Source organism: Phoxinus phoxinus (assembly GCF_949152265.1).
Source record: "Phoxinus phoxinus genome assembly, chromosome: 16".
NCBI lineage: Eukaryota > Metazoa > Chordata > Actinopteri > Cypriniformes > Leuciscidae > Phoxinus > Phoxinus phoxinus.
In genome coordinates, this window is record NC_136891.1 from 30,957,295 (window position 1) to 30,976,001 (window position 18,707).

Sequence of the window (18,707 nt, forward strand, 5' to 3'; positions counted from 1 at the left end):
TTGACTAAAATACATATTTTCAATAGCTTTTAGTTGGATTCATATCTATATATTATGAAATCACAATTATAACAATACAAATGACTTTGTCAAAGTTGAGCTTTTTTTGGGGGGGGGGGGGGGGGGGGGGTGAATGGGTGTCCCTTATTTTGCCACACTGAAGGTGGCAACCCTAGCTGTGAACTAGAATGAGACACCACAGGAAGCTAATTGGAAGCGATGTTTATTCATTAGAGCACAATAGAGAAAGACACTGTTGCATCTTACATCTGTGTTCATGGAGTTTGTATGTGTCAAATACTTGCTCGCTCACTCCTGTTACCAATACCAGTGGCTTAGTTAGCCGTAACAAATTTATCAAAATCCACAGATGCGTGAGGGGATTTACAAATGCACAGGAACTTCAGGAAGCAATTGACAAATGTGTGCAGCGATTTACAAACGCACAGAAAGCGATTCACAAATAAATGCCAGGCAGAGTTGTGATAATAAAACATTTGTAAATATTTGTTTTATTTGCAAATCTCATTTTATTTATTTGTGAATTTTATAATTGTTTGTGAAACTCTTTAAATTTATTTGTGGATCTTAATCTTTTTATTTGTGAATTTTATCATTTTTTGTGAAACTCTTTATTAGCTAATCAATTTATTTGGAATAATGCAACAATTCTAACCCCATGGAAATTACAATAATACATCCAACTCATTTAAGAATGAGAGGGAGAGAGAGGCGGGGACACCGGCGCAGCTCTGAAGTGATCCACATGGTTAACGCTTATTTTGTTTGGACTTCCAGGTGTGCCCGCGCGTCTGGAGTAAGCACGAGCAAACGACGGAGATGGTTAAACACAAGCTGAAGCATCTGAAAGACAACATTGTCATTTTAAAAATCACACGACTTTGGTCTTATTCTGATGCCTGTCACATGATTTCATTTTTATTTTGGTAATTATAAATCGGCTTTAAACCCCAGATGAAAACAAGAGGTTTCCCATGGCTTTACGTGATTCAACACAAGATCCATGGAATGTACAGCAAAGGGAAGCACCTGTGGAACTTGACAGTCTCCTTTTGGATACCGATACAATATTTGGATCGACCAGTCATTATCTGAAGAGAAAACAGAAGGTAATAACCCCTTGTCCGTTTGCATGTTTTCGTAACTTCATTATAGCAGCTATAATATAAAGCATAGCTGTCAAATATCACACTTAAACCAATGCTTAGCTTATTCAAACAAAAACATGCTAAAAAAAAATATTTCAGCACCATGAACAGCTCCTCCGAAAAGACCCATAAATGTGTCTATCCCACTGTCATGTGTTACATCTCACATCTTAACCACTTTCTTAACAACAGAAGTGGGGTAAACACAAAGAAACGCATGTATATACTCAAAATGCAGTCTAAAATAATTATCTTAAATTTTTTTTGGAGTTAAATATGTTTTATATTCTCCTAAAATATCAATATTTTATATTCAATTCCACCAAGAAATAAACTTCCATAATCGATTGTTTTATGGACATGCCATTGCAGATTATAGCCATGTGATGGCGCTAACGTAATATTAAATAGCTGACCACCACACTGAAATTACACACAACATGATGGTGTACCTAGCGCGCACTGTATAAACACACACAAAATACATTGCGACAAAAAAAAGGAGAAACATTATAACGGAAAACACATTAGTTGCCAGTAGCCTAATAGGCCTACATATTATTTGGAATATACATTGAATGTAACATAAAATAAATAGATTTTTCAGAAATATATTAAGAAACATTGACTTCGAATAAACTCATGAGAATTAACCACATATTCGTGGCGAGTTCTCATGACGGTCCCATTATACGTTTTTTTTACAGTTTAGGAAAATTAGGAATGCGATTTGACAGTTTTTCAAAAGTAGGCAATTTTACTCAGTTATGGAAAAAGCGTGTCACTGTAGTATATACATACATACCTGTCTATACCACTGTATTATGAATTAAAACAGGTTACATTTCTCCACTACTCACAAGAGAAGGATGCGCCTTCAATATGAATCAGATTCAGGAGCGCGCTGTGTGTGTGTGTGTGTGTGTGTGTGTGTGTGTGTGTGATTCTGCTCCGCCCCTCAGTGACTCAATATCAGTCTAACTGATCCCTGATTGTAATTCATTTATCGTCAACATGGGATTGAGAAGCGCGCCAACTAGCAAGACTGGGAAAACTAAACTTTAGAAAAACTAAACTTTAGAGTTTTAAATTACAGCTAACATCAATGAAATGGATAATTTACAAATCTCCCAGTGATCAGAGCACATCAGAGTCTGACACGCGGGGACATTTAAAGCTAGAAACATGCACTCTCATTATTGGGTTCAAGGTGGAGGACGCAGACCAGATTCCAGGAGGTTTACGGTGAGATGATAGCATGATGAAACTTTTCAGATTAAATGATTATTATTTTTTTTGTAAATTCTTAACATTTGATTCATGAAATATTTTTTATAATGTTTATCCTACTGGGGCAAAAATGCTTAATCTAGGAAAACTTTGGTGTTTGGTGGTCTTGTTAAATGTCTTTATTGTCCACCAGAGTGGCAATTTGTCTTTGGCTCACCAACACAATAAAACAACTACTGAGAAACTAATAAGCAATACAACAATACAAAGACAATTGGCCACATTACATATAAAAGTAGGCTAGTTAATGTCACTTTCTGTTACTTTATCAATCACTGGCAGAGTTATACATTTGAATGGCATTTGGGATGAAGGACTTCTGGAACACGTTTTTATTTGCCAGAGGGACTCTATAGCGCCTCCCAGATTTTAGGAGCTCAAACTGGGTGAAGAGAGGATGGGATTGGGAGGTCTCAGAACTTCCTTGCCCTTATGTGAAAAGTTGTGTTAAGGACTTCTGGGGCTTACCAACTATTTTACCTGCCATTGAGACAATTCTAGAAAGTTTATTCTTAAACCTACAAGTGACCTTATGGAGATGAAAGGTTAGAACACTCTCAACAATAGATTTATACACAAGTTCTAAGATATGCTGACTAACACCAAGGCCGCTGAGTTGTCTGAGAAGATAGTCGCCGTGACCATCTTTTGAAAACATGCTCTGTATTTCCAGAGAAACTCACCTGGAAGTCCAAAATTGTACCAAGATATTTAAAGTTGTCCATTTTCAATATGTTGGCCATAAAGTGAAACTGGCTAAATTGCCATATCTTTTTTGTGCAAATAGTTAATTACTTTGTCTTGGCAACATTAATTTCTAACTGGCTAGAGTGACTTCATGTTTCAATGGCCTAGTGTGAGTCAGATGCAGAATCACCTGAGGGTTTGTGTTCTATGCCAACTAAGGCCATGTCATCATCAGGATATCTAAATGATCTAAAGGGTTTCTCGTTGATCATAAACTCGTTAGTAAAATAATTTAGGCCTGGCCAGGTTGATCTGATGGCTGGTTTTAGAAGGCTTTGGGCATTTCTCAGCTGGTCAGGCTGGGAGAACAACTATCTTACTGTACTGTACAGGTATGTCCAGTGGCCAGTTGCATAAACTGCATAGACCAGTCTTAAAATTGAGTCCTCTAATATTTTTCTTCAAGACTGGTCCTAACTTTTTATTTACTTGCATAAAAAGGTAGACAGCCTATTATTAAAAAAATATTTTGTGCTGGTTTAACCTGTTTTGTTTTGCTTTTTTATCAGCAGGACAATGTTTTTGTGAGGACCATATTATGAGTCTTACAGTATTTTTTTCTGGTTTTTACACACTGAAAAAGATATGATCAATAAGTTATGACAACATATGTTTTTACATTGCTTTAACTCATCAAAATAAGTTAAGCAACTTTTTTTTAATAAGTTATACAAGATTCAACTCAATTTTTAAAGTAAGTTCAATGCAATTTAAGTTGAAATTACTTAAAGCTGCAGTCCGTAACTTTCTTTGTGTTCAAAATGTACAAAATTTATATGATAAGCGAGTACATCATGAATCCATTTTCCAAATTGTGTTTTTTGTCTTATCCTGAATCACTACGGTACACTTATAATAAGTGTTTATATTCGGACTCTTTTAGACTGGTACTGGTCATACCACTGCGGAGTAGCCCAGTACCTGCGTCTCATCATAGACATAAACCGAGAGAAGTAGATCCGGCTACAGTGTTCTTCCGCAAGACACATGCAGTTCTGTTTATTAACCGCTAGAGCGCCAAAAGTTACGAACTGCAGCTTTAAACATCCAAGTTGATTGTTCTTAAAAAGTAAGTTAGGAACTTTATTTTACAGTTCAGTATGAAGTTTATTCCATCAACCTCTTTTCATTCATCTCTCAGTTTGAATTCTTTTCTGATCTTTTCTCACACAAGGTCGTTGAGGTTTCGGCAAGCAATGAATCAGTGCAGAGTCCAGCACTCAATCCTAGGAAAAGGATTCACTCGGCAGAAGAAGTGCAATGCGGCAGCCGGCCAAACCCGGAGGGTGCCGGTTCAGTGTCCGTAACGGAGTTAAGTTATTCCGAGAAGAAGCACGGGAGGGAAAGCCTGTGTCAGCGATGTCAAATCATTGCGAACCAACTGAACAGGCAGGCGCGCGAGCTGGCCGAGCCAGGAACTCTGAAGGTTTGTGCATTCAACTAAACCATTAAAGCGATTCATCTCAGGGCCTGTTACACCATGAAGACAGTGACAGCGGTGTAGAAATAATTGTTTTAATCTTTGGAGACTAAACTATAATTGAAGGCAATAAAAGTTCTAACAGTTCCCACTGCAGTCAGATTAAGGAATTTAGGAGAGTTAAAAAACATTTAAAGGGACAGTTAACCCAAACATAACATCCAATCATCCTTTACTCACCCTCATTTTGTTACAAACCTGTTTGACTTTTCTTCTTTACTGGAACACAAAAGAAGATGTTCAGCAGATTGGCAGTCTCAGTCTCCTCTCACTTTTATTGTATGGAAAACATATTGAAAAGAAAATGAATGGCGACAGAGACTGACATTCTCCCTAATATCTCCTTTGTGTTCAACAGAAGAAAGAAACGGCTGCATGATAGGCAGGATATGATGAAAGATTCTTCATTTTTAGATGAACTATCACTTAAAAAAGCCTAGAATTTCCATATCAGATTTTGACACACACACACACACACACACACACACACACACACACACACACACACACACACACACACACACACACACACACACACACACACACACACACACACACACACACACACACACACACACACACACACACACACACACACACACACACACACACACACACACACACACAGTGAACTGATAAGATCCTGATAAAATTTTAGCACAGTTTCCATAAAATATTAAGCAGCACAACTATTTTCAACAGTTAAAAATAAGGTTTCTGAAGGATCATATGACACTGAAGACTGGAGTAATGATGCTGAAAATCCAGATTTTAAATGGCATTTTAAAATATATTAAGGTATAGAAAACAGTTTGTACATTTGTAATATAACTGTAATACTATTACACAGTATTAATGTATTTGAACCATTTTTGATCTAATAAATGGATCCTTGGTAAGCATAAGATACTTCTAACCAACCCCAAGTCCACATATAAATACAAAAACATCTCAAATATACAATATGCATATAAATGTAATTAGTTATTATGCATGGCAAGTTCAAAACACCATGGACACCTTTGGACATCGCTATCATTAAGGATAATACTGATCCTCTGAAGATGAAAATGTAAGACAAAAAAACTTATCTGCCCACAGTGATTCTAAAATACCCCTAGACAAAAAAAGTATAAAAGATTAGTGTATTTGACACCGCCACCAGCATTCACACTGTCCACAATGATTATTTTAGATGATAGCGAGATATATTGCAGGTAAAACAAATTTCAATGACCATAGAACCGTCCAACTCAGCAGGATTTTATGGTCCCATTACTCTTGAGTGATGACACACTTCGAGTGGCTATATTCAAGAGAAGAACTGCTGAGATGAATGTAAGCAGTCATGCCTATCATTGGTGATGAGCGCTCTGATGATATTAGCTGTCCGGACGCTGCATAAAGAGAAGGTTGCAGCCCACCTTAGCGTTTCAATGAAGAATCAGCTCAAACTAAACTGCAAGAAAGCTGGGTTTATGACAGAAACTTAATGAAAATCTCCAGTAAACATATAAAGATAATAATTTAATATTAAATTGAAGCCTCTGAGCTCAATATCTGGAGTTGGAGATTAAACATTGTCATTGACTTACAGTTCTTTAGATTTTACCCACTTGTTTCCTTTGTTATCGTGTTATGCAGTGATATCATTATTTATGGGTGTTTATATATATATTGTCTTGTTTCCATGCTTGTATACAGCAGCACTTGGTTGCTATTGTTCTTAGGTACAATGCATGTAAAAGGAGATGTAGAAGTGATAGCATCTGAAAAGGAAGTTAAAGCCACCTAACTTTTACTACTCAATGAAAGTGTGATCCTGTTGGCTTGGTAATGCATTTCCTCAGATTGCCAGAGGCTGTGCATTCCTTCACGTTGACTGGGCATATAAATGTTGGACCTCCTGTTTTTGAAGATTTGTCTTTTAAACTCCCGGATAACAGGGAATGTTCTCAGAACGTTGGCTAACAGTCTGGCAAGGTTATGAACAAACATTATTCCAGTAAAGTTAATAGAACATTCATTAAAAAGTTATCTGGTCTTTTTTAATGTTCTCAAAACGTTTGCACAAAATCATTATACATCATTTAATGAAGAATTTGTTCTGAAACGTTATAGTTGTATATTCGTCTAACATTTTTTAAATGTTACTACTTGTTTCCGAATGTTTAGAGAACATTCAAAAGTTACATTACATTCCCATAATGTTTGCAAAATTATATAGAATGTTCCCTTAACATTCACTTAACCACAAAACAAAAAAACATTTAAAATAACTAGACTTTGCAACGTTCTGAAGACATTGTCAAGACAGAAATAGTAAAAAACATTTTTTTTTAAATATTTATGTTCGACCAGCCACAGGGATGAATAGTTCGCAGCACTTTTCAAAACACTGTATCCCAGTAGCATTTTAGTTTCATCTTCTCTCTGGAAAGAATGTGTTGCTTCTTTATGGTGGGAGGGATTAAATAATAAAAAGACCATATTTCGCTAACACTGTAAGACAGTACCATAACACAGCATTGCTGGTTCATAAAGCTGAAGTGTGCAATCCAGTCACTCCTCTTTCAATCACAACAGATTTCAAGGTTTGTTTTGGGCATAGTCATTCACACTTGTTTTGGGAAACTCCTGCTCTCTTCTTGTTGGCTCACAAAAAATGTGGTTTCTTTCCATTCCCAATCTTATGCACTGGAACATTACAGTTTCATCCCAATACTGTAGATCATTGAGTCAGCAAATCTGAGGACATTTTAGAGGGATTTATTTTAGATTGCCTATTCTGCATATCAATTGTACATCAGAAAGGTAACATGGTCTCATTCTGAATAGGTATTTAAAGATGACTGTTCAGACAAGTTAATTGAACTGTGAAAGGTATTTTTATTGCAACTATTGATTTCAGTGTAGCAAAATATCTAATAGTGTTGTAGTTGAGAGTAAAGACTAGTTTGTGTTAAGACCAAGACTATTATTGGGGTTGTGACCAAGATAAGAGCAAGAGTAAAGCAAGGCGAAACCAAGACCAGACCAGCACTCCTTAAATGTATCTAAAATCTAGTTTTATTAAGGATTCACTTAAAAGACTATCTACAATCTAATCTCACTTTCTTCATGAAATCTACTATGAGGAAGTCTATCCAAGCTTCTATTTTCTTGAAATAGTTGCTTTCTTAGACTTAATTACAAGCCTGCAGATAAGATGGGGTAAGCTGTAAAATGTGCGAGGACATTCTCTTCTCAGCGGTCTCGGACAGAGTTTAATTGTTTGTCAGCTCAGACAATCAAGTCTGAGTCCAGACAGTCAGATTAAGCTTTAAGATACTCCCGCGAAGGCTGAGTGTTCAACAAAAGCAAGACGAAAGAATCTCAAGACACTTTTAGAACACAATGATGCTGTCAATTCCAGACTCCATAAGTTTTCCTCATGGAGTCGTATCTCTCAGATAAAGTTTAAATGAAAAAGTGTAATGGCAATCTAAATCCATTCTGACCCATCAATGGAAAACAAATGAGATAAATGGAGAGATTTATCTCCGTTCAAATCATTATGATCACATAACTATCACTTTAACTCCTAACCCTGAAGATTTTTATGCTGGTTTGGAACAACTTGAGGGTGAGTAAATGATGCCAGAATTTTTACAGGGTGTACGTCAAGGGGCATGAAAATACATTTCCAGTTATAAAATTCAGATAAATGTATTTTTTTTAATATGCTTACGACATTATACTATACAGGTATTTACATTGGAAACATAAAAATAAAAACAGCCAAAAATATCAGGACATACCTACACAAAAAATATAAATAAATTTCAAAATCTATTGGCGTTGGCAATCATTTTTGTATATTGTCTGGAAACTGCTCTGAAGCACAGGTCGATGATCCAAATGCAGCTTTATTAGTGTAATCCAGAATCATAATCCATAAAACTGACAATAGGTCAAAACACAATGCAGATAATCAAAAAAAGACAACATGGCAGAAAAGCAAAAAACAAGGAAATCCAGGAAAACAGGCAGAAAGTCAAAACCAACACAGGTAACCAGAGGAAAAGCATTCAGAAATGCAGTGTAATACTTACAAGACTTCACAAAGATTGAGTGAAAAGGGCTTAAATAGGCAGGCATTAACAAGATACTGAGACACAGGTGGAAGTAAACAAACATAATGAGTTCAGGCAATGGATCATGGGAAATGTAGTTCATGATGAGGTAAAGGAGTAGGGAGGATCATGGGCACTCTAAGTCCAACTGGTGCATGTAACATATTTTGTAGTTGAAAAATATTTACAAATTTAAATCTAGGCTATATCTAAAATTTATATCTGGGAAGTTTAAGCTAGAAACTTGATAGATTTAAATAGTGAGCACAATTTTTTAAATTCTGAATTTTATTGAAAAAGCCATTGAAAATTGTATTCACATTTTTAATGTTTCTCATAAAACCTAACAAAAGCAACATTTCTGAAGAACAAAAGTCTGAATTACTCCAGGCCATCACAATTTTCAGTATTTGCGGTCACATCACATTATTTCTATGTCTGGGTTAGTGCCACGCCAACGTTTAGGCAGTTAATACAGTGTGCTGTATTAGTCATGTGGTAAGACTAACCATAGTATTATTAAGTCTGCGGTGTGGCTTTGGTTATCACTTTGCCACAATACTAGTCTATGTGGCTGTTTTTATCATTACGACTGCAATAATGCAATTTTGAAAGCTTGAGAAACACATGATTTCTGTAAAACTAATGACTTTTCTTTCTGCAAATGTATTCTTCCATCTATCTGCTTTCCAAGTGATAATTATGTGTCATGTTGTGCCTTTTTCTCTCTCTCAATTTACTGTCATTCAGTGATTTTCTTTAATCTGTCCTGAGGCATGATGGGACATTTCTGAGTGCTGGTTCTTCGAATATCCCTTAAAATCCCAGAGTAAAAACTTAAATTGAAAGGCTTCTAGCATATTGTGCTTTTACGTTTACTGATAAAATCCCCCATAAACATTTTCCTAGCTGTGAGCTTTAGATGACACAGTATAAGCGTCTGACTGCCCCCCTGTGCTCAACGCTGGTATAAACATAGGAACATCCAGCTCTGACAATATTTACTGAAGGTACTGAGAGGACTACTTACCGAGCAGTGCATTCTAGGTAAAAAGGATGATTACTGCAATCAGCCAGGATCATCCGAAAGGAAAATCACCTCACCGTAAATTCACTGGGAAAGTCTCAGAAGAGGACTGCGGTGGTCTCACTGGAGGGGGGGAAGCAATCTCAAAGAAATAAACTAGATGGAATGATGTGCTGGTCCATGTGATGAAAATTTAAACCTGTACATGTCCCTGCTGCCTCAGCAGTCAGTCTGCCAGGCATGACCGCAGTTTATAGGGGAAAGCAAGTGGGGTATTTTCCCAAGGGGAATATAGCTTCCTTTTTTTGCAGGCCTGAACCTATACCTGTACCCTTCCTCCCTCTATGAGATTATTCTCGCAGTCGTCTTGTCCTTGGCTTGCTAGCAGGTGACCTTTTGGCACGGCAAGTGCTCTTTTTAGTTTTCCAACTGCGATACATAGAGGGCAAAAGACTAAAGCTGTTTCTGAGCATCACATTCCTTCCTCCTGTGTATCTTTCCACTCGAAATGAGTGAGCAACACCTTTATAAATACTCTGAGTGCTTGATCTGCCATGCAGTCAAATCCTCAGTTGTCTCCATCACTGAAGCGGTTCATTATTTAGGTCCATTTCCTTCCTGCTATTTCTCCTTCCAAAATCTGGACATGGAAAAGTGTGATTTACTCTAGTGAATAGGTAATCTCCAGAACGTGACCAGATGACATATCATCGCCGTGCTCGTCTCTGTCACTCTCCTCCTTCCATCCTGTGCTGATTATGTCATGCCCTGAGGGGTCACCACTTGTCCATCACAGATCAATCCATCACACTGATGGGATGTGGTTGTCATAGCAACCTGTCTAAAGGATGGAATAAGAATCACAAGGCTTTCTTGCATTTGCTAATGCTTAGTCATCCACCCATCCTCATCTGTCTGCCTGTCTGTGCACCTATGAATGAGCAAAAATATCTTTCTTTTTATTTATAGCATCTAAAGCAGCTGTCCGTTGATTCAAATATTTGATTGTGTATTAATATATAAATCTACAATCTCTTGACAAATGAAAACAAACTGAAAGTCCATGAAAACGAAACTTAACTAAACTGAACGGTGACGGTGTCATTACCTTGATGATCCACAGCTTTTTTTTTTTTTTTGTGATAGTTGTTCACAAGTTTTGAAAGAAGTCTCTTATGCTCAACAAGCCTGCATTTATTTGATCAAAAAACAGTAATATTATCACAATTTAAATAACGGTTTTCTGTTTTAATATATAGGCCTAAACTGTAATTTATTCCAGTGATGACCATTTTTATCAGCCATTATAAAAGAACAGTATTTATCAATGCAAATCATGCACAAATTAAATAATATATATCATGTTATGCCACTTACTTGAGGTTCTGTGATCATTTTATCACTTTTCACAAATCATACAGAATAAAATAAAATGTGTTGATGGCGTGAAAAAAAAAAAAAAACGTGTCAAATAATTGATAGTGCTAATATTTACAGATACTATAACACACACTCAACTTTTTTAGCATTGCATGTCCATTAATCACATTAATGAAATGTTAGCATATCTGGCCACCATGGCATTTTTGTATGCTTATCCGGCCACCATGGAGTTTTGTCTCTGGTGAGTGCAAACTAATGAGAGTGACCTTTGATTCTCTCTGTAGTCGCAGAGGCAGGGCAGGTAAAGAGCGGCTACACTCCTGCAGCTGAGCACAGGCCTCGGATCAATGCTGCATTTGCATTAATCACACCAGAGTGCTCGTTCACGGCTAACACGTAATGACTGGTGAATGTGTGAGTGGGAACATGTGTGAAGAGTGGGTTATAAACCGCCCAGGCTATGGAACAGAGCCAGGAGCTAATCAGGGTATTGCACTGCGTTCGGAAACCCTCAGCACCTGTGTGAGAGAGACACCAAATGAGAGGAGCTGCATGTTAAAAGATCCCCAGTTTGTCACCAACAGTTGTCATTCCACCCCACAGGACAAACACTGCACATAATCAGCACATCTGGCATGAAGTGATTATGCGCAGGTACAGATGAAATTGTGGAATTCTGCGGAATGGATTTAAACATGGCGAAATGTTCGAAAAATACTACATTTACAACAATATAATCTTATTGGCAGCTGAAAGCATAATCAAATTATCCAAAATATGGAATGAAACCAAACCCAAATTGCATGGAATATTTAGAGATTTTTTTAATGACAGGTGTTCCGATTTCTATTCAAATATGCTTCGCATAATTCTGTGGGTTCAGATTCAGTGTGTACCTGATAATGACAAATAAATAAAAATGTAAAAATAACAACACAGTGAAGATGCAGTCGCACAAGTTTAGAAAATGCTAAACAATGTTTTGACAGCGCAAATAGTAGAGGTCAGAGTATCGCTCTCTTCTATTTGTATGCGTTTCACACTTACATATAAGTCAGATGGAATAAAAGCGTATTTGGCGTGCTGTCCGAGGAGAGGGCTCCAGGCTCGGTGTTCGGCCCGAACCCAGAGTACTCCCCCCTTATTCCTGGCTGCAAAAGAAAGAGCCAAGAGTGAGGAATCGGGGATGTGGAGTGGATATATGTATACTGTATATGCTTCTTGTCATGCTGATTAGGGAAGACATAATTGTTTGATGACAAGTAGATTGGATTGGTTATCTGAACGTGCTCCTCCCGAACTTTGTTTATGAACTAAAATGGACCACGAAGTAGTGTGATCACACTGTATGAAAAAAAGAAAAAAAAAGAAAGTCCAATGGTTAAAAGAAACCTGAACGAATCAGTTCTCAGAAGACGTGAAGAAAACGGGTGCAAATCCAACTTAAGAAAGAGAGGTTTGTCACTGTGTCCTTTAGAGTTTGTCATTAACCTGAGGCAATAGGGGTCTGACAGTGCGGTGGGCTGGATCAGCTCGAGTATTTGGGACAGGTAAGCTGATAGAAGCACACTGAAATTGATTGAATAACAGGATAAGTGAGCTGTGAAACAGATCAATGCAGTGGTTTGGTAGCCGTAATTCAGTTCTGTCCCTGAGCCGGCACCTCAATCAACTTTCATCGTCTGGCACTGAGATAAGTGCATCATATAAGACAAACTGAAAGCCCATGTCACACACACAAAAAAAAAGAAGGCTTTTCTTCATTGACAAATACCGTACAATCTTAGCACAAAGAGCGGGAAGTCGCTTAGACACTTTATCCTTTCACAGTGTAACTTCGGTGTTAAAGTACGCTCAAGAGAATGCTTCCGTACGGTACCACCACAGTTTTATGCACCAGTTTGCCCAAAGAGGCCCCGTACGCCTTGTCAAAGCAGGAATATTTAAGTTCTCACTGCTTTATAACCCTCGCCACACTCATTTTCAAAAGCCACTGGAGCCATAAAGCTGCAGGGTTATGGCTCTCTTCTCATGAGCTCTGGATACCAGTGCTGTAGTAGAGCAGGGATACAAGCTGTCCAGTGAAGCAGACACAGGACAAGTCATTACAAGTTTCCTGGTGTTATTTCGGCTTCTTTGAACTCGTGATTAGTGCTGTGGGAGTGTTAACTCGTCTTTGATTAAGTCACTTCCATCAGTCGCTTGTCCTTGTTGTGACTTCATGCAACCAGGTTGTCTATGCCTTACTTTCAACCGCCTTATCTCTTTTCAGCCACAGCCTGCCTGGCGGTCACACTTTCAGATTAGTTGTCATTAGTGATGGCTCGAAGATTGGAATGGGAGATTTTGGTGTTTTGAGAGACGCACAAGCAGCTGTGTTAAGGAGATAGCTGTATTCTCGCACCTGAGACTAAGTTTAAGCTAAGAGTACAAAGTCAGAATGTCATCAAAAGGAAACTGTCTGAAATAATTAAAAAGTTTTATAGACTTCATAGTACTTTTCTGTTCGAGGAAAAAGTCATGCATTGAAAATCTGGTGTATTGATTTCTAGATTGATATCTAGATGTGCACAAAACACAAAGGCTGAAAATCTGACTAACGCTGTACAATGGTAGATCCACTGTTTTAACTAAATGTCAAACAAAATGTATGAATTTCACTGCATTTAATTCGATACATTGGATACAAAATATGAAACCAAGCAACATCTGCAGGGGGAAGAAAGCTACATGCTTTCCCCAGAACTAATGTATCTTCAGCCATGTCTTTAAAAACCAAAGTTTTTTTTTTTTTAATGAATCTTAAAGTTCACACAGATGACTTAGCAAAGTATTTCAACCAACTGTCCAAGTTAATTTTAACAGTATATCTATAGTTATTATATTTAGCAAACAGTTATGATTACCTGTGCAATCAGAAATGCAAATAACTTTACAATGACCTGTAATAAAACAACATTTGTGGTGTGTTATGGGTTGTTAACCCACATTACTTCGAGATTGTTATAAACAGTGTTCCCTCTTATTCTGTTGTTCTCAACCTTTTTGACACATTGTTCAACACTAAATTTGAATTTGAACACATTTTATTAACAATAACTGGAAGTCTTGAAATATTCAATTTGTGATTCCAGAAATTCCAAGAACTGTATGTTTTTGATTAAAAGTCATTGAATGGCAAAACAAATTATTTCATTTTCCATCTTGATTATTATTTAGCATATTCATTTATATTATTTTAATAATAAAGTGATCATACGGCCCCGTTGGATCTTGCCGAGGCCCCCTATTGGGCCCCCGTTCCCCTGGTTGAGAACCACCAGTCTAATTGCTTCTCTAATGTTGAGGTCAATCCCACTTTCTTGTGGTCAAGTATTTTGCTACTTATCTTTTACTGCACTTGCAAGAATCTTTTAAAGTAGAAATTCAGCTTGCAGCTTTTCGGTTTTATTTGACTGGGCCTAGTGTGACATTTACCTGCAGCATCTAAAATAACTGAATGCTTGAAGTTTATTATCTCATTGACATTTCTAAACCGCTTTCTCTAAACTGCAGAGTTTTATAGGTGGTCTGGTGCATTATTGTTAATGTAGCAGAGCCTTGCATAAAGAAGTTTCTCATACTAACACTTGGTGATAAGAAGGAAATGTTCTTGAAGACCGATGGAATTGAACGTGAGTCTAGCAGAATGCGCACAGATAATGAGAGAGCCATAGAGAGGAAACTCAGCTGGCGGCCTGCTGAAAACAGAAGCAACGTGTGTGAGGACACAACAGCTTTAACAAGTAAAAAATATTTAGCCATAACTGTTTTCTTTAAAAGGAGGTACCATCACTGTCTATTCCCTGTAAAAACAGGAAACTACAGGCGGACACAGGGAGGAGTGCAACTGTTCATTTGATCTCTGTTGACTGGGGGTCTGGTATATTCAGCTTTGACCTTCTTGGCTCAAAAACAAGTTCATAAAAGAAGAAACCTGTGGTGAGGTACCTAAAATAGGAAATTTGACTGCCTTGTTGACATGGAATATTGAATCGTGTCTCCTGCTGTTGTGGAATACTCTTAGGTTATCCATCCTTTTCATTTTTATTTTTTGAAAACAGATTTTAAACTTGCTAGTTTTTTTTTTCCAGCACTGAGAGAACAGGACATGAGTTGATAGCTGTTTGCAAACACATTTATGTGAATACAGCAAAAGAAAACAATGTTGTGTTTGCTTTAGCTCATTTTGACTATATCTGTATGTACTGTATTTCCAGTGAAGACTGATAAATATATCAGAAACATTACCAAAACGTGGACATCACAAATGAAGCTAAATTGCATGTTGATTACACTTAATATGTTTGGCACATGATTGATGAAAACGAAGAGCAAAATAGTTTAAAATGAATCATAAAATAAGTCTTTTGGTCTGCATTTAAATAGTCTATACTTGGAGCACTTTGACAAAATCTGGTCATGAAATATAGGAGGGAGATATATATATTCCCTACAAATATTGAGCTTATATTTACATCCACTTTTAATGCTAATCTTGTGTAATGCCTCTTCAAATTTGATCACTTATCTTCAGTGGCAGAAGTGGATTACCCAGAGAACCGAACAGAAGAACTAAATATAGAAGTCTTGAGAAGGTTTTCTATAAAGGAGTGTATAGATTTAATAACATGATGACAATATTATGACTGGCTAATGCAAAGTAATTTCCAAATCATCATGTTTGTGACTATGCAGATACGTCATCTTTCTAGTGTGACACTATCTCTAGCATATGAAAGTAATAAACTCTCCAAGTTTATTCTGACAGTCAAATATCATTCAGTGTGCTCTGTGTGTCTGAAAGAATGTCACTTAAGAGGAAGCCAGGTCAACATTCCCTTTTTATCCTGCATCAAAGATGTCTTTTTGACCAAAAGCACACTTAAAACCACTGCTGATATAATCTTTTCCCCAATTTAATCTCTGTGAGGTTTCAAAGTGTCGTTATATTCTCATCCCTAAAAACATTTTCTACACATAAAACTCTTGCTGCTCTTGTGGCCAGAAGATACAAATAGTTAGAAACAGGCATATGGGAGTAGGATAATATTTATGTTCAAAGTATGAAATTATTTCAGCACCATCTGAAAAATTAATTTATTCCATTCATATATTATGACTCATTCTGCGGAATGATTGTATTAATCATGTGGCTAATTGGCTTGGCTGATATGCATCAGTGGGACACTAATGATTCTTATGAGAGTGCTACATTTTTCAATAAGGGATGACATACTTGCTCCATAATCACTGCTGGAAGGATTGTGTGTAATGTTAATTAAGCCCTCTAAAGTCTCTTTATTTGACCACAGAGCTGAAAGAAATCTTTCAATCTCGATTTTGGTTTGTTTGAAACAATCAAAGTGGCACCAATGGCTCCAATGGCTTGTAGCTTTGCTTCGGCAGCTCTTACCTAATCTTTATGATTTTCTTGCATTCTCCTTTTACCTGTGTGTATATCAACAAGCGCATTATGCAATAACCTACACAGAGGCAGCATTCCTTTGAATGCATCAGTGATGTATGTGTGTGTCATGTCAGTTACGTAACACTCTCATTACGTTGACAGGAACTCGGCTTTGATACGGATGACTTGGATTGCAAGAGAAACCCAGGATAAACAAGTCTTTGCTAAGTCACTGTGGTGGAAGAGTGGCTGTTTTTTTTTTTATTCCTGCTTCATCCCTCTCTCCTTTACAGAACTAAATCCCTACTCTGGTATTCTGTCACTTACATGGTTTGACAATATATGTGGGATCATGTACGGTGACCATTTCTGTGACTTTGCTCCAAACAAAGTTGCAGGCATGCTATTCCTTTTCCCTTCTTAAGAAACTTTCCTTGCCGCACAAGTAATTTATGAACACGGCAGTAATTTTTGTAATATTGTCAGGAAAACATTTGTGAGTGACAATATTATACTAATTAAGAAAAATCTTTGGCATAAATTCTACCCACCAGGGAGACTATAATTGCTAACAAATTACTCAAGTAGCATGCTATAATTTGTCTCTCTGCCATAACCTGTTTGTTTACAATTCTCTATGAAATTAGTCTTCTAAATGTAAATTAGACAAACAAGGTTGGTAGAAATGTTTTGGGAGTCATAAAAAATTACATTTCTATAGACGGTCACTTGAATGTGTAATATAGGCCCACCCACATGTAATCAAATGCTGTCATCATCTCTGCGCTTGCTCATGTTAATGGGAGATTATTGGGCGAGATGTTATCCTAATGGGGCATAATTGCTCTATTAAGTGCCATCATTACAATTTCTTCCTGCATCCCATAGTCAATTATGCCTGTGCCGTCAACGCCATTATCTTTGGTATCATTGGTGCCGTATGACCAATCAGAGACTGATGACTGACTGGGAAGGAAGTTTTTAAATGCTTTCACTGTCAAAGAGACAAACTATACTCTAAAGACATGGCAAAAAAAAAAAAAAAAAGCCTTGATGAAAATCTGCAGTAGATTTCGGGAGGGGTCCTGGAATTTTTAGAAGTTACAGCAAGATAGTACCAGAATTGGAGAACAGCAAAAGCAATTGTTTATGATATTCAGTCAGAACTGGCCTGTGGGTCTGTGGACCTCCAGTTTCTTCTGTATTATGACGTACATTCGAGTGTTTTACGGATTATTGAAAAAGAAAAATAGAATTTAGAATGGGGTTTTGGTTCTGTGCATTGGTTTTTGATTGGGGGGAATCACGATTCGATTCGATCATGATTCAAAAGCGATTCAATATCGATTCATTTTGATATATCTCAGGTACAGTACATGTTTGTTTTTTTCAAGGGAAAAAATCTCTCTCAAACATTGTTTACCGGCTGTTTTCCATGGTTTAAAAATTGATGAGACATGAGACATGATACAATTCAGTAAGTTGTGTACTGTTAATTTCAACATACCTTCGTTCATGTTCATTCATGTTTATTTCATGCTATAACTAGCGGTAAAGAGGAAGAGATGTCGCTTAAATTGAGGCGCTACAGCGATCACACCATATAAAAGAGCGCCAGAATGGTAGAATTTCATTATAAAATCGACAGAAGCTGAGAGTCTGTTTAATCTCAACAGTAACCTGCTCTGTCTTGTCTGTCGCCGCATTGTCAGTGTCTCTTTGCTCAACAAAATTTTATTAAAATTGAGCTTAAACCACTGGAGTCTCATGGATTACTTTTATTATGTCTTACTACCTTTAAGTGGTAGTTGCTTAGGCTGTCAATGGAGGGACAGAAAGCTCTCTGGTTTCATCAAAAAGATCTTCATTTGTGTTCAGAAGATGAGTGACAGTCTTACGGGTTGGGAACGACATGAGAGTGAGTGATTAATTACATAATTTTTCTTTTTTGGGTGAACTAACACTTTAATGTTGCTTGTATAGCCAGTTCATGTTGTGGACAGGATTCATTTGCATTACTAATTAGAGTCTCTTATTTGAAAGTATT

At 37.1% G+C, this 18,707-nt stretch overlaps 1 protein-coding gene across 2 annotated transcripts in view; it reads left to right on the forward strand.

The window, feature by feature from the left end:
* Positions 1 to 2,145: 2,145 nt before the first annotated feature.
* The window catches only part of kif26aa (kinesin family member 26Aa), a 71,868-nt gene continuing 55,306 nt past the window's right edge, over positions 2,146 to 18,707 (forward strand). Inside the window, exons 1-2 of one of the 2 annotated variants that reach the window (XM_079639170.1) lie at positions 2,146 to 2,414; positions 4,381 to 4,632. In XM_079639170.1, the coding sequence (XP_079495296.1) occupies positions 2,355 to 2,414; positions 4,381 to 4,632 (312 nt within the window). In that variant the 5' untranslated portion in view covers positions 2,146 to 2,354. The remainder of the gene's footprint in view (positions 2,415 to 4,380; positions 4,633 to 18,707) is intronic. The other variant, XM_079639171.1, reaches the window with a different exon arrangement.